This window comes from Rhinolophus sinicus, linkage group LG14 (genome assembly GCF_036562045.2).
Source record: "Rhinolophus sinicus isolate RSC01 linkage group LG14, ASM3656204v1, whole genome shotgun sequence".
NCBI classification, from domain to species: domain Eukaryota; kingdom Metazoa; phylum Chordata; class Mammalia; order Chiroptera; family Rhinolophidae; genus Rhinolophus; species Rhinolophus sinicus.
In genome coordinates this window covers 16955175-16972435 of record NC_133763.1, presented here as the reverse complement: position 1 = coordinate 16972435, position 17261 = coordinate 16955175, and the positions used below count along the sequence as shown (strand labels likewise).

Below are 17261 nucleotides of genomic sequence, written 5' to 3'. Positions count from 1 at the left end.
TGATCTGCTGTTTTAAGGAAAATCTCATAGCCCCTTGCCAGTAATTCACCCAGAGTGGAAATGGGACTTAAATTGGCTCAGACTAAAGGGAAAGATTTTTGTTCCCTGCTTGATGAAGAGCCACAGTTTTTTTTTTTGTTTGTTTGTTTTTCTGCTCGAAGCTTGTTGCCTCAGCCTGTTGCCAGCTACTTGGTCTCTCAGACTCCCTTATAACTGTGAGTGCCCATGTCACATGGTTATGATCAATAGGACAGGGTCTGCTAGAAGGCCATTGAGGACTGGTGTGGTGGTTCAACAATGTTATGAAGCCTCCAAATACTTTCCGACCCTCCATTCCAGTTGCTGCTGGCAGCCATCTTGTAAAAAGCCAGTACAAGGCCAAAGCTGACCAAAGAGGACTTGCAGAGACAAGAAAACATTTCTCTTGTTCACACTACACCTGAGGTCTGTCCTACTGCTAGGCTTCCTTCACATGAGTCAATCGAATTTCTTATTATTTAAGTCAAGTTTGAATGTCATTTCTGTTACTTGAACTTGAAAGCATCCTAAAAGCTACAGTAGGGAAATAAACTCACAGAGAGACCAAGAGAAAAAGATTAGCTGGTAGAAAGAGAATCAGAAGAGCTCAGTGTGATACGATCTGAGACAAGATGGAATTTTACGAAGGAAAGAATCACTGGCAGGGCTAAATGTATTACATTTATCAAGAAAGATATTTTTCCGATACTTTTTCTGCTTTGGGCATAGAAATTCTTTAAATTAATCTGCATTCCCTGTCACTACACCATGGTTTTCTGATTTATAAAATATTCAAAGGCAGCCTGCTTTACAATTGGATTATGATGATTATTATGGATTACAATTTGTTTATGATGATTAATCAGCAAAGTATTATAAATCTTATAGACACATTGTATTCAAGACATTCTTTTAAAAAGAACTGAAAAATGTAAAACATGTATTTAGAGATTGAGAGAACAGTATAAGAAACCCCCACATATCCATCATGCAGATTCCAAAATTGTCAATACTTTCTCTCTTGCTTTTCCCTTCTCACCTCTCTCAAATGAGTGACTATGGCTATATTGTCTGGTGGTAGAGATAACCCTGTAGTTCTGTACCTACGTAACCTCGCCCTGTCTGAATGGGAGTGGACTGGGGGAGGCACTTGCTAGACGAGAACTGCAGCCTGTAATCGAGCCCAGCACTGTGGCGAACCCAACGTCCCTTCCAAAGGTGGGAAAGTTTGAGTAGAAATGAAGAGAAGGAGGAATAGCAGCTGAGGGTAAGGGAATGAATAAATGAGTTACGTAACAAGAGAAATCCAGTATTATATCAACACCTCAAAAGAGGCTCAGGGCAAGAGACAATTTTATCTTTTAGCTCAATTACACCAGATGCCTGAAAGGGCGAAGCCGTATGTTGCTAAGACCCCGCTGTGGAACCTGATGCTATCTCCAGGTAGACAGTGTCAGAACGGAGTTAAATTTGTAGGACACCCAATAAGAGTCCACTGAGAACTGGAGAACTGTTTGGTGATATTGGAAAACGCATATTGAAGATGTAAAATCAGCTGTTTAAAATTCAGAATGTTGTTTCTTATATGAATAGTGTATATATGGTGGTTAGATTCTCAGGCTGGACAACTGAAGCCCATCTCACCCATAAAGTAGATGACATCTTTTACATGTTGAGTAGAAAGCAGTATTATTGAAACTATAAGTTAATTTACTTTCCATCTTATTAACATCTATAAGAATAAGCTGAGCTTACCAAAGCAATAGTAAACTTCTGACCAGCCTCTACCAAAATCACAAAGAAGATATTCTTACAGTTTGGATTTAATCCACCAATATAAAAGCTTCTAATTTTTTTTAGCCATTAAGTGGTTAGAATCATTTAGTTTCTCTTTCCTACGTATCTGCCATCAGAGTTTCTAAAACATATTTATGCCTACCTTTTTTTTAATAGACTGAGGACCAGTGGTTCTCCAAGTGTGGTCCAGGGACCCCTAGGGGTTCCCGAGACCCTTTGAAGGGGTCTGCAAGATCAAAACTCTATTCTTAATAATACAAGGATATTATTTGCTCTGTTCACACTCATTGTGTTACAGGTACATGATGGAGTTTTCCAGAAGCTACATGACATAGGTAATATCACTGCTCCAATGAGTGTCTGCATGAAGTAGATGTGAGTGAGAATCCTCTTGTCTTCTATTAAGCCAGACATCAAAGAGATTTGTAAAAATATACAAACAATTCCAATCTTCTCACTACATTTTTGGTTCTGAAGACATAGTTATTTTTTAAAAAAAATATTTATATTAACATGTAATGGAGTTATTTTTAAAGAATTCATAAATAATCATTACATTCTCTTTTAGTTTCAATTAATGATAATTATATGAATAGACATAACTCCCATCCCCTCCCCCACAAAAAGCTCCCTGGGGTGCTCAATAATTTTTAAGAGTATGAAGGGGACCTAAAGCCAAAACGTTTGAGAACAGCTTTTCAAGAAAAAATCCTTAAATAAAGCTGCAATGAACATTGGAGCACATGTATCTTTACGGATAAATGTTTTCAGAGTTTTTTGGGTAGATACCCAGGAGAGGGATTGCTGGGTCATATGGTAATTCTATTCTTAATTTTTTTGAGGGACCTCCACACTGTCTTCTAGTGGCCAAGATGTGAAAACAACCAAAGTGTCCTTCAATTAGACAAAGAAGATCTGATATATATATATATACACAATGAAATACTACTCTGCCATAAGAAAAGATGAAATAGTGCCATTTGTGACAACATGGGAAGATCTTGAGATTACTATGCTAAGCAAAATAAATGAGACAGTAAAAGTCGAGAACCATATGATTTCACTAACGTGGAATATAAAACTGAAAGCAACAAAGGAATAAGACAAACAAATAAAGAAACAAAAACTCATAGACACAGGCAATAGTTTAGTGGTTACCAGATGGTAGGCGGGGTGGGGGATGGTAGATGAGGGTAAATGGGATGAAATATATGGTGATGGAAGGAGAACTGACTCTGGGTGGTGAACACACACTGTGATTGATATTTAGATGATGTATTACAGAATTGTACAACTGAAACCTATGTAACTTTACTAACCATTGTCACCCCAATAAACTTTAATTTAAAAAAAAAAGAAAAAATTCCTGTCTTCACCATCTGAATTAAACTTTTGGCTAACAGGATGATAAGATTCTTTCTGCAATCTTTTTTGCAAATGTCCCTGGATATAAAATCCATTTCCTCCTTGCCATTCCTTTCCATGAGAAGCACTCTCCGACTCTGAGTAGGAAATAGATGAGAGTTAGTTGAGGATGAGGTCTAAGTTAACACTCACCTTCACTAACTCTGTGTAGCCCGTTTCCTTTGGGGTCCACCAAGGCTGAGCTTTCAGTCCATTCACATTGTAGAGTGAGCGCTGCCAAACAGATGCAAAATGGCCCCTCTTGTGCCCAAGCTCGTACCACTTATATGCCTGAAATAACAGAAAAATTGAACTACAAACAAAGCATTTTAAAAAATTAATTTTAAAACTAAAGTCACGGAAAATAAAGTATTACTTTGTGACATTAAAATAAAGAGCTTCCTAGTCAGGTGCCCAAGTCTGTTGTGCTGGTGAAAACACTGTTATTTAAATGGGTCTCTGATTATGATTTATTATTATAAATGAACATGTGCGTTTAATTCTCACTGTCAGGCTGTAAAGTCTTTTAATCCAGGATTCATGCTGTACCCATTCTGGTCCCCGTCAGAGTGTCCAGCACAGAGTTTAGGACTTATCTGTTGAGTAATAAGTAATTTAAGAAACGAAAGTAGATTATATATTCTTAAATTCTATTTCTAAGTTTCCCTTAAAAGGAAAGAATTATGACTTTAATAATTTCTTCCAAAATATTTGCATTTACTACATTGGAATGCTAAAGTCGAGAGTACCTTCTTTTCACATGCATGTTCTTTCCATGTCTGCATTTAAGAACGCCACCCTGAAGTAACAGAGTGTAAATACTCCATTACATTAAGTAGATAAAAGGAAATATTATTCTGACTTGGCATTAATACAGCAATAGCCCACATTAGATTTTTTTGAAAGGGGATTTTTCTTTCTTTCTTTTTTTGTTCTGCCATAAGGGATAACATTTGTGACTTTAGGTTAGCTGTAACATGATACAACTTGCCTCCAAGACTAGCCTTTTCAGGGACAGCTGGCTGCAGAGTATGCTGCTCCATATGTCTCTTTCGAATGACGCCCTAACCATATGCTCCCTGAGTGCCCCCCCCTACATTTCCTGCAGTGTGCACACTCCTTTGTCCTCAGAATGGAAATGATTCTCGTGGTGTCCTCAATAGTTTCACCTCCATTATTATAAGTCTGATCTAATGGTTATTTTTGAAGAGTGATTTCAAACACATTTTGATCAATTAAACACAGGCATTTAATATCAAGCAGATTAAGAAGATATTCCAGAAGCATATTTTCGTAAAACAGATATACTTTAAATGTAAAGTATATTAACTTCTAAAAGTCTTTTAAAAACCACATTTCAAAATTTCCTTCATTGGAGAAATCAAGTGTGATAGCAGTACCACTGCATATTTTCAGTAACATTTTCTAGTTTATTACTACTTGCTTTTATATATGTATCGTATTTGATCTTTCCAATAACAGCAAATATCTCCAATTTACAAGTGCTGAAACTGAGGTTTAAAAAGGCTAAATGTCTTGAACTATCACCCAGGGCTCTTGGCAACTTCTTCCGCAATCCTCCCATCTTTGTATCATTAAAAAAAAAAAAAAATTCAAAAGTGGTATTCTTATTTATCTTTTTCAATATCTCAAATTAAGAATGCATATGCTAACCACTCTTATATTTTTTCTTTGAAATACATGTAAATTGTAGCTATAGATTCTTTAAAAATAAGAAACTTAAAATACCTAAGCGTTTGATTTTTTTTTATAACAATTTATCTTTGAAATTAATTTGACTATTTTTGTTATTTTTTTCTAATTTAAATTTAGGATTTTATTTCCTATACCTTTTTGTGTTAAAGTGAACAACAATATTAATTACAACAGATGATTTTTGTCTTGAAACTCTTAAAGTATATTAACTCTGAATCCTCAGGAATTCATTTTATGGACTAGACACATTGTTAGAATAGTGAGAAAAAAAATTTATTATAAGAAACCAAAACAGCCAAACTCCTAGCTGTAGTTAGGAGTTAGAAGTCTTAGATTTTAGTCTTCGCCTTAATATTCACCATGCTGGACGCCTGGGCAAGTCACTTTCCTTACAATGTCACGTCTAAACTGTCTGTAAGTTCTTTCTGACACTCAAAGAAACACAAAGTTAGTCCTGCTGGGCCCTTAATTCTGTACCCCTCGGCCATTTAACTTTTAGAGAAACACATCATGGCAATGATGTATGGAATTAAAAAAAAAATCTTCAGTGGTATTTTCAATGAAGATAAAATCATCTTCAATGACACAGAAGACCCAATGAGTTAATCTAGACTTCCTTTAAAAAAAAAAATCTACATTACTTTACAGTAAGTATTGCTAGAAAAATCAATGATCGAGTCGGAATCCTCTGAAAATTTCTTCTTTACTATTTCCCTTTTATATTGCTAATCAAGAATACTAAAATAGAAACAGCACCAGGGGCACCTTCTTAAATGTGTCTTCTATACTTCAAATTGTTGCCAGGTAGTTTGCGCGCGCGCACACACACACACACACACACACACACACACACACAGAAAAGCATGTCGAATGATTCCAACTCAGAAAACGCCAGCCGCATCTGGGGAACAGGCCTGTCACACGCGGCCCCAGCCGGAGCCTGCGATGCCTGGATCGCGGTGCGCGGTGGGGCTCAGGACACACACTTGTGGTAAGAACGGTTGGCTGCAAAGGCCTATGGGGGATCGTGAATGTCCCCTCTTGGAAACAGGACTTTCCTTTTTCACCGTGGGGCCTTTGAGCATTAGAAGGCCTGAGACTAAAGCAAGAAACCACAGGCAGGTTCTTCCAGCCGTCACTGACATCGAAGGCAGCAATTGACTACAGTGGGCTGACAACACTGACCGCGCAAACGGAAGATGAGATGGACGCCAAAGACCCCAGGAAGCTGACGTCTCAATATGTGGCCCTGACAAGACTAGAGGGAGAAGAGGCCTGTGGACGGACAGGGAGGAGCCAGAGTTGCCTCAAGTCTTGAGCTCAGGAAGTCAGCGTGTCATCAAATAAGAGCCTGAGCCCAGGAAGAAAAATGGTTTAGAGGAAGACAAGTGAGTTGTCGCTATGACATCGTGTGGTGACGCTAAGCAGACAGTACACATACAAGCCTGGATTTGGAGGAGATGAGAGCTAGAATGTGGGAGTTATGGAAATACTGATAACAGCTGACGTGGAAATTGCTAAGACGATCATGGTTTCCCTTCCTCCCTCTTCCTGTCCATGTGAAACACACCCATTCGAAAAACCTTCCACAAAGACAATTTCATTGTCAACCTCTGCAGCACAGAGGGGTGGGTTTGCTTCTCTTTTGGTGCCTGGAGCCAGACCTCCGTGCACACAAATGTGAAGGATGGTTGCCTCCCAATATGCAAACTCAGAGCATGACGGTCAATTCATAGATTTCATACCTGATATTACGAATATGCCAACATGGAGTTTCTACAGGCTTATTTTTGTTCCCTGGAAGTATGAATCCTTGTGAACTTTTTAAATTCAAGAACTGTGCTGTTCTGTGCATATTAAAATAAGTAAGCTGATGGAACAGTCCCATAGGTTCAAATCCCAAGCCCTTAACACATGTCTAGTAGTAAATTCTTTGCCCTTGAAATAAGGGCTGTTTTCATCTAAGATGTGAGAAGAAATCATAGACTTCTTTTATCTGTCTTTGCCCTGGACCCTGAGATGTTCAAAGATAAATTAATTAGTGACAATTACATTTATAGCAATTAGACATGAACATTTATCCAGTGTTAGATACTGCAGCAAAATCTCTCTTATCTCTCTCCTTCAAAGGAGGCACTAACATGTAAAAAAATGAAGGAACACAAAAGTGATTACTAATCAATAATTTTTTCTCCCTTCTTTCTCATCACTCTCATATTTTATTCTATTCCAGTAGACTAAGTGGTGGGTTAAAGAAATGCATAAAGAAAAACTATCAGTTATCCAAATCACTATTACCCCAAATTGGTTTGTGTCTCTAGCTGGCAATTACTCCGTCACAAAACCCCTTGCTCCAATAAACCCTCAATTGTCCAGATGGTCCCATGTTCTTAATTAATTTGAGAAACGTGAAGCTGTGTTATCCTTAGGTGTCACTTTATTGCATACATGGAATACAATGGTTACAAAGCGTCAGTGTCTCACTTCCCTCTTCTATCCCTGACTCTAAGGAGAGCCCAGTCTAGCCCCCTGAGATGGTGTAGGATAGAAAGGTGGGCTTGGCTGTTCAGCCACATTGTGTAAATCATGGTGGGTTATGAAAGTTTGGGAACGTACAGTACATACTGTCATGATTAATGATCTAATGTTACGCTTAAAGAAGCTGACACTGTACTCAGGGAAAAAAGTAACAATCACAAAGAAAATATGTAACTTTTTTTTAGCTATTACATTTTCTGTGTCAGTACCTGCCATTACTATAGCTACAGGTGTTCATTTTGAACTTGGTATTAAATATTTCAGAAGGTAATTTACACAATTAACCATTGCGTTAAATGTGCTTAGAAATCAGTTGAATAAAGACTTCATTCTAAAATAACTACTTTTAAAATTCTAAAATAAAATAAAAAGAAATCTAGGCAAACTGTTAAAAACTCTTTATTTCATAGTTTAAAAAATATTTTTCAAGGCAATGTCTATCTCTCTAATATACACACAGATATACACATAGGCTCACACACGCACATATATACACGCGCGCACACACACACACACACACACACACTTGTTTAGAGGCCGCTCTTATGATTACTCACTCACATACTTTCTTGAAAGAAACTATAAAAGTCAAATCCCAAAAACTCTTTATAGGATTAAGTAGGAGTTGTTGGGTTGTTTTTAAAAAGTTTAAATCACTTCCTTCAAAAGTTTATGCTCTAAATATTTTTTCAATTGTAACTTTCTGTTACAAATAATCACCCCCCTCCCCACTCTATGCTCTGTTAGAACCAAAAGTTAGAAACATTATTACCTCTTTGTTCCCAACCCTCTGCATGGCATCTCCCAGGTGGAAATAAAATCGCCCATCATCAGTGCCTGGATCCCCAGACTCTATTCCTTCCTGTAGAAAGGACAGTGTTAGCATTTATGAAATAATTAAATACCACGCTTAATTCATTGATTTACTTAATCTTTATTACCATACGAAAATCTAAGAACCAGACAAATTCATCTCAATATTAAAGTTTGGCAATTAGGTTACTGGACAATATTTAAAATACAAAACCAAAAGGAGTCAATAAAAGTTAAATTTAAGAATATATTCATCATGAATTAACAGTGGAATCACCTATAACATTAGAACAATGCTTTGGGAATTGTCTCTGTGGGAACACTCATATTTCAATATCCCAAGGAATTTCTTTGACTGACTATCAATCACATTAATTTTGTTCCCCAAATCTAAACATTTGTCATCTAGAAGCTTTTTTTTTTCATTCCTGAACCAAAATGTTTAGTTGCTCATAGATGTTTGAAGTGATAGAGACCCAACTGCAAGTAATATTTTTTGCCACTCAAAACATATATGTCCTTGCTTTGTAATAAAATCTTTTACAAAACATATAATTGGAATCTTTGAAAATGTAATTATTATTAAACAAATCTTATTCTAAAACAGTTAGTTGATTCCTATCCCTGTCCCCCACATAAGGATTGAAATTGAGATTTACATTAAAAATAAAGGGGGCGGGTAGAGAAAATATTAATACACAACAATACATTTTAAAAAGGATAAAGGTAAAAAATATTTAAATGTCAAGGAATTCTTTACAAAAATCTGCATTTTTGAGGCTTCTTCACAAGAAGAAGCCATTTTACTGTTAAGAAATTTTATTTGCATAATGTTGAAAAGTAGCTGCAAGAAACAGGAGAAGCATGACTCAGGAGAAGAGAATCACCATCAGGGTTCCTGACTGACAGACAGTCAAATAAATGTCCTCATTCATTACCTGTTTCCCCATTTCTGAAGCAAGGAGAGTACTATCAGGTCCTTATCAAGTCAAAGGAGATCTAAGGGGGATACTTTAAACCAGAGAAACACACATGCCACAGGGTCTCCACAGGGAATGCAAAGGTTTGCACAGGCCCAGTAACAGCCACAACAAACTAAGGGGTGCACGCCCACCTCAAGGGGGCAGCACCGCTTGGCTCCTGCGCTATGACGTGGGCCAGATAGGACCTTTCAAGTGAAACCAGAAATATGCATAATTATATAAATTGTTCAGATTCTCAACAGAGTCAAGCAATTAAAATTGTTTTTAATAGAATTATGTTGGCCAAATATAACATGCAGGTTAAGTCATGTGAAAGAAAAGTGATCATAAAAGTATAACATACAGCTACTTAAAAAAAAAGTTTGGAGGCATCCCATCATCTACCAGTCCAATATGGTAGCCACTAGTTAATGCTATTATTTAAATTAAAGTTAATTAGAATTAAAATTAAAAATCAATTCCTCAGTCACACTACCACATTTCAGGTGCTCAATGGACACATGTGGCTTGGTGGCTACCATATTGGAGAGTACAAACAAAGAACATTTCCATCGTGGCAAAAAGTTCTGTTGGACAGCCCTGAGCCAGACCTAGTGTGTTTCTGGTGATGTGACAAGGATTCGACTAGATATGAGAGAGGAAAAATGACAGCATACTTTAATTACATATTGAAACTCATCTGAATAGGGCTCATGGCAAGTTATACAAAGTGAGATAAAAAATGCAGACTTAACAGGTCAACCCCCCAAAAGCCCGATAGCTCAAAACAGTCAGATTAAATTGTAAAAGGAACATTTAATGCATCACCCATATTTTAAAATATTACGTTAATAACTTTTGTCTACCTTTGACATTTCAATAAAAACTAATAAAAGCAGTTTTAGGGATTTCTCCATAAAGTCTTCCCAGAGAGTCTGCTCACATATTTGGTATTTCTATAGTCGACACTCAATTATGGGGAAGGTCCATACTGGTCTACGAATGTCATGGTCAGAGGGTGTACATTTTCATGGTGAAAAGACTCAGCAGTACCTGCCAATCAACCTACAGTGCATAACCAAGGGTGACCAAACGATTTAAAGGAATCGGATGATGAAAAAGAGCCATCAGGGACAGTTACCTTTAAATAGGGAATGCTTTCTGCGATCTTGTTCTGTGCCTTCAAGATAAAGCCATAATGCACTTTGGCAAAACCATCATGGGGTGTCACATTCAGAACCTAAGCTCAAAGAAAACAAAAAGCTATTGTGATGGACTATACATTCTGCAAATGGCTGTCAAAACAAATTTTAATTAGCTTTGCTGTCCTCAGATTGGATTATGATGTTACCGTTTACAGCACCCTAGTGTTTTGTCTCATTGCAATGTATTAGGCTTAAATGGCCCCATTTCCCTTCAACTCAATGTTTTCACATCTATACATTAGTTCTTCAAGAATGAAGAAATGAGTGAAAAGGCAATGACTGTTAAGGCACTGTTTTGAACAATGCAAATCAGCAAAATATCTATCAATTGTTATGACTTCAGTATTTCTTTTAGTGGTCAGGAGAAAATGCTTTAAATTTGCTACCTTGACATCAACTCTGAATGGTTATTACATTTCTTTTCTACATGCTTTATACATTGCCTTAAGAGAAAATTTAGATTTGCATTCATAATATATCATGATCCATTCATTCAATACATTTCTTGAAGGTCCAAACCATTTTAAGAACTGAGGATAAAGTGGGGAGCAAATCCAATATTCTGTGACAAAACTCAGGTAAATATTTAATATAAATCAAATCACTATTAATTTCATATGCATTTCTTATGAATGATTAAAATGCCTCTAAATTAAATGCTAGCAGTGAGAAATCAAAACAAAAACAGTCAACTTGTGAAGAGGCTTAGACAAACTAATTTACAGAACCAAAGCAAAAGTTGAAACAGGTGTGAGTTGAGTGAATATCCTGTAGCTTCTCTTTAACCTTGAGCCTGAGGAGGAATGGGGAACAGTCACCTTGGGTTCCTTACACAGAAGGAGTAAACATGTCAGGAGAGGGGACCTCACGCCCTTGGTGAGTCCACAGCATGTGCTACCAACTCTTCAGTGTCTTCTAACTTGTATCTGTTCCTACAGCTCATCCGCTAGCAAATCCAGCCAACACTACCTCCAAAATATATTCAGAATCATATGCCTTGTAATCTCCTTCACTGCCGCCACCTGGCCCAAGTCTGTCATCTCTCCCCTACCTTCCTACAGGACCTCCTGACTGCTGACCCTCTGTACCCCCAGCCCTGTTCTTCTGCAGTCCATTCTCTACATGGGCCCTCAAGGGACTCACTAAATCCCACGTCAAGTCTCATTCCTTCTCTGTTCAAAACCCAACGGGGTTCCACCTCATTCAGAGTAAGACCAAGTTTTAGGAACAGCCTCCAAGGCCTCTCTTGAGCTGGGCTCCTCTACCTCCCTGGCTTCTGTCCCACCGGCCTCCCACCAGCCACTCTGAGGTGCCTTGGACACTTGTGGCTGCATCGCAAGCCCAAGGCAGTGCTGCCTCAGGACCTTTGCACTTGCAGCACTCCTTTGCCTCAGACACTCTTCCCCAGATGTCCAAATGGCTACTCCCTGACCTTGATGACATTCTTGCTCAAAGGTTACCATCCAGGGAAGCCTACGCCCAATCACCCGACAGAAAACACACAGCCCTCATCCCCATTTCTAGTCACTTTCTAACTTCTTTATACTGACACCTTTTTCTTCATAGCTCTCATCACCATCTGACTATTATTATTTATTGCCCCCACTAAGATCGATGCTCTACAGGGATTGTGTCCGTCGCACTCATTGCTGATCCCCAGGGCTAGAACAGTGCTGGCACATGGTAGGTCACCGAGGAATCTGCTCTAACCGAATGGATGGGTGCACGTGGGCTTTCCTCCCTAACTAGAACTCTGGAAGCACACACTCTGCTTCTTCTGAACCTTCCAGAGCATCTATTTCCAACCTAGATGCTGAGCAAGAACGCAATAAATACCCTTGGAACTGAACTGAATTGAAGCCGATCATGTTTCTGGTAGCATAACTCCAAAGAGATTATTACAATTACTGCAGCTACGTAGATGAATTTCTGCCTACTGTAGACACACAGCCATCACCTCAAGGAATTAGCAAATGCACTCCTTTACTAGTTATTTTAGAGTGCACAGACCATTTCTAGGCTCTGGACACATAAACATAAATGACATATACTCTCTGTTCTTAGGGAGCTCTCAGTCAAGGGAGGGAGACCAACCCAAAAGGAGACAAAGGCAATGCAATGTGGTAAGTGTAACCATAGCGATAGGCATGAGGCATGCAGGGGGTATAGCAGATGGACACCTAGTTTCCTCTAGGGTGTGTGTGGTGGGGCAAGGTCTGAAAGGTTTTTAGGGATCAATAGGAGTTCACCAGGCAAAGGGAAGATAGAGGACAGAGGGAGAGGAGGTATTTTAAGCACAGGAAAAAGTGAATAAAAAGGAATAGTAGGCTAGGAACAGCAAAAGGGAATGAGATTGGAGAAGATGGCAAGAGGCAAATCACAAAAGATTCTGTTTAGTATCACATGCAAGATAATCTCCATGAAGGGACACTGTGTTTGTATCATTAGCTACATTTCCGAAGCAACCTTGGTGGGTTTCACCAAATATATGTTGACTCAGTGGATGGATACATTGAGGAGTAAGGAGAGGGAAGACTCAAGAACGATGCTGGTCTTTTGGCCATGGGTGGCGTGGGTAACAGGCAGTGTTACTAGTGGAGGGAAACTCAGGAGCACCTCCGGGGGCCACAGATGTGAGCCATCTACGTCCGACCATTTTAAAGTCAATCTTTGTTGAAACTAAACACAGCAAAAAACCCGGAATGGAAATGATCAATAATTTTTATAAATGTATTCAGAGATAAAAAGCAACTTGAAAAAAATAAAATTACACTATGAGTTTTCTGGAAATGATATTTGACTGTGACATAACATATCAGGATAAACTGTGGTTAACGAAAGAGCATCCATTAAGTATAACGCAAACCCCACAAATATTTTCAGTCTATTAGTGCTTCTTTAAAAAGAAACACCCTCAACTGCATTATATAGCTATATTTTAGACTTTCTGCATCCTGTGGTGTTTATTCAGAGATTATTATTTCAAATGTATAAACACCAGCAGGGGAATTTTATTTTTCAAGATGAAGTGAAATGTTTCACATATCTGAGATTCAGTATCAGGTTAAAAATGCGAATACATTCAAGGAAGGTTTTGAAAAGGTGAGGAAGGACAAATCCCTAGTGGGTGAGAGAAACTAGTATGTTTTCAGATCCGGCCCTAAACTCACATGTGTTTAGCACCCAGTTAACACTTGATCATGATTTGGGGAAGGAAGGAAGAAAAGAAGGGAGAAATGGAGGAAGAGAGGAATGAATTCTACAATTCCATCTTTGTGGCTTCTGAAAGTGCAGAATAATGGATATATCTAATATAGTTTGATGGCTCTTACTAAATCCTGAATTAGTGACATTATACATAAGGTTCCCCTTAACCAAACTTTGCAAGACAAAGCTCTGTGTTATGTTTTGGCCATTGGCAAATACAATGCCCCTCGTGGTCATATTTTATGATCTAGAATAGGTACGTTAGTGGAGGGTACACATTTTCAACACTGTAGGGTCAATTCACTTTGTGTAGGTAGATGTTAGAGACACTAGAAAAAGCAAAGGGCTTAGTTATGTTCCTGCAGCAGGTAAAACGATTATGACAAAGGTGAAGAGACCACTGCTCTGAAATTCAATGATTTTCAGTTAAGCATCAATAGCAATAAAAGGAGGAAAGCATCACTTTGTGAGTGGACCAGTCCCTAGACGGAGTATGAAATCACTATGTTACTTGACAGCATTTTAAAGACAGAATGAATCATATGGGCTATCACTGAGCAGCAGCATTTTCATGTAAAGAGCACCAGTTGGAAAACCGTTGACCAAAAGGCCGAAATTAAAGAATAATAAATAAATGTGTTCATCTTTCTTTTACAGAGGCATTAACTTTCTCCAGCTTGCAAGTTCATTTGGTATCCTGTTCATTCCATACCCAGTGAATTGCCTCACTATTTGAAGGAGTCAGTTTTCTAGATTTTACAGTTACTTGTGACCTACAGGTCATTTATTAAAATATCCATTATAAGATAGAAATCCTTTTAAAGGCATCATTGCTAGAGGATCAGAGTCAATACCCTCTGAAAGGTGAGTCATTTACTCCATAGGCCTGAAAGACGTTCTGCAGTCTCTCTCTCAACCAGACTTTCAGTGAAAAAAGGAAAATATTGTGTTTTTATGTCCGTGAAAAACTTGAGTTCCTCTTCCTATCACAAAGAACATTTTTAGAAAGGCTGTTTGTGGACTGACGGAGACACAGGAAGCTTTAAAAGTATCACAATGACAGGTTGAAGGTTTTGATGTACCAAGGGTCAACTAAAATTTAAAATCTGATCAAGGGAAAAAGAAGCGATGTGAAAACAATATATAGAAGATATCACCTATCATAATACATTCCATTTAACTTAATTTAAAATAAAGACAGTGAGAGACTGGGTGTATTAAATGCAATTTACAAACAACATTAGAACGTCATGCTCAAAACAATTTGACGTAGTTAAGGGAAGACGGCTGCTCGCTCACCTCTTCATAAACCTTCTTGGCATTATCATTATCTCCTATCAAGAGGTACCCCACTCCAAGGTCATTCTTTAAGGAAGTGTCGTCAGGAAATAGGTGAACTAATTTCTGCAGGGTAACCAGGGAGCCTCTCATGTGACCTGATTTGGCACGGGAAAAACAAAACAAAAAACAATAGAAATAAAAACAGATTACGTCCATGTTTGCATTGAAACTACACATCACGGGAGACCTTTCAACAGAGATGAGGGCCAGCTTAACTGTGAGTCCACAGAGACAGCTACTAGGATTTCATCATACAGTTGCAGTGTTATCAATAACTCCTGTAAGTAGATACTGGATATAACACTTATCATAAACAAACCATTTTAAAGACACTCTCACTTTCTAAATTCATCACCATTTATATTTTTTATGTCGAATTCCTTCTTAACGAAGTTTTAGTTACCAATTCCTTATAAAAATATTTTACAGAGGTAGTTTTGGTTTATTACGATTAACTTTAAAATTATGACTAGAGAACAGACAAAAAGTCTAATGATTTAGGGGCCTAGCACTCTGTGTGGAGTTTGAAGAGGCGCTGAGGTCCACTGCAGACACTGTTTCCAGTTAAGAGTGTCTCCATCTTTAGGGAATGAATGACCTCAGCAGGAAGGAAGGAGACATCATGCAGTATTAGGGGACCCTCTGGTGGACGATAGGGTACCATGCACGCATGAGTCATGAAAATCCTCACTTCAATTCATTTTTAAGGCTATGGGACAGAAAGTTAAATTGCTGGGGCCAACGTGGAAGAGGGTACTGAAAATTCAGTAACCGAGATGAGTGATTTTTATGCATTCTTTTTAAAAATCAAAACTAATATGATAAAGTCTATGATGAACAAAAAAATCAAAATTGTAACGATAGAAACAGTGGCCTGTGTAAGCAGGGCCATATTGGAGCCTGAGTAAGAAGACAACTCAGGAAGGCTGACTTTGTCCCCACGGCGAGTGCCCCCGAGTCCCAGCCCTGACGCGTCCATCCTGCACGCGTGCTGCATTTTTTCCATCCCCTGGAATTGATCCTTATGAATACAAATCTAACTGACCATTTCTTCTAGTTTTTAATCATCTCTTGGGTCATCTGCTCCTGTCACAGATTTTGGTCATCTACCAAAGTGACACAACTACCTCGAATCCCATCCCTCAGAAAACTGAGAAAAGAGTCAATTGACCTTGACTACCTCTTACATGACTCTCTCTTAGTGACGTCTGTAATTCGTTCATGTAACTTACTCAGCCAGCCTAGCGCCCATCTTAGCAGTTGCATGTGACTTACGTGCTTCCCACCTAGTGTTGCTGATGACATGTTACGTGGGAGGAAACCACAGCCTGGTTATAAGGAAGGAAGCTTATCTCGAGTCTTACTGCCTTTGGCTCTGGGAACCTGGGTTGGTCAGAGAGGATGCTTTTATAGTGCTCTTTTCAAATATGTGCAAATTTACTTCATGATTCATTGTTTTTCTATCAATTTCCTTGGCGTAGAGTCAAACATTACAGGTAAAATTTTTAGAGTGCCTGGAACTGCTAATATTCCTCTATAAAAACTGCCCCACTGATAATTTCAGCCTGCATAAATCAGTTTGTTATAGTTAAGAGAAAAAAGAATTTGACATGACAGGAAGAGTTTTTTATTTCCGACCTATTAATTTATTAGCTATAATTCCTTAGGCAAATTACCCAGCCTCTCAGCATCCCATTTATCTCAGCTTTAAATTGGGTGGGGTGGGGTGAGGAGGGAAGGGTGCTCAAAATACCATCTGCATCTTTGTCATTATTAAGGTTAGGATTACTATTTCAGCCTAAGAAACAGTCAGGTAAATTAGTTACAGAACTCAGGTTTCCTTCCATGTATCTAGACTCTTCAAAGAGTATGTGTAGCCTTCAGGCTCTTCAAGATAAAAGCATGGCATGGCCTGTTGAATTAACTCTTCTCAGACCATCTTACCTAGAAATTGTTGTCTCTCTGACCGCCGCTTCAAACTCAGCTTCACCAGGTCGGCGGGGACGTCGGGCAGGCTGGCCACCTCCTGGTAGGTCTCGATGGCCCTGCGCAGAATGTCATTGCTCCTCCTCTTCTCGGCCAAATCGTCTTCACACTAGAGGAAGCCCCACACTGGATAAATGTCCCATGTGTACATTTGTCATCACCCAAGAGACTCATGAAAAGTTAACTTGTAGACGTGCTTTGAAAATCATCCAAGACATTAAAATGTATCAAGAGATTAAGAAAATAAATGAAGGAAAGCAATACAACATGCTAT

The 17261-nt window shown here is 38.5% G+C and overlaps 1 protein-coding gene across 8 annotated transcripts in view; it reads right to left on the bottom strand.

The window, feature by feature from the left end:
* Positions 1 to 17261, bottom strand: part of ASPH (aspartate beta-hydroxylase) — a 196459-nt gene that overhangs the window by 38546 nt on the left and 140652 nt on the right. For all 8 annotated transcript variants that reach the window (XM_074318815.1, XM_019752429.2, XM_074318811.1 and 5 more), the window contains 5 exons: positions 16946 to 17096; positions 14960 to 15096; positions 10390 to 10488; positions 8246 to 8335; positions 3373 to 3510 (listed from right to left, as the gene is read on the bottom strand). In XM_074318815.1, the coding sequence (XP_074174916.1) occupies positions 3373 to 3510; positions 8246 to 8335; positions 10390 to 10488; positions 14960 to 15096; positions 16946 to 17096 (615 nt within the window). The remainder of the gene's footprint in view (positions 1 to 3372; positions 3511 to 8245; positions 8336 to 10389; positions 10489 to 14959; positions 15097 to 16945; positions 17097 to 17261) is intronic.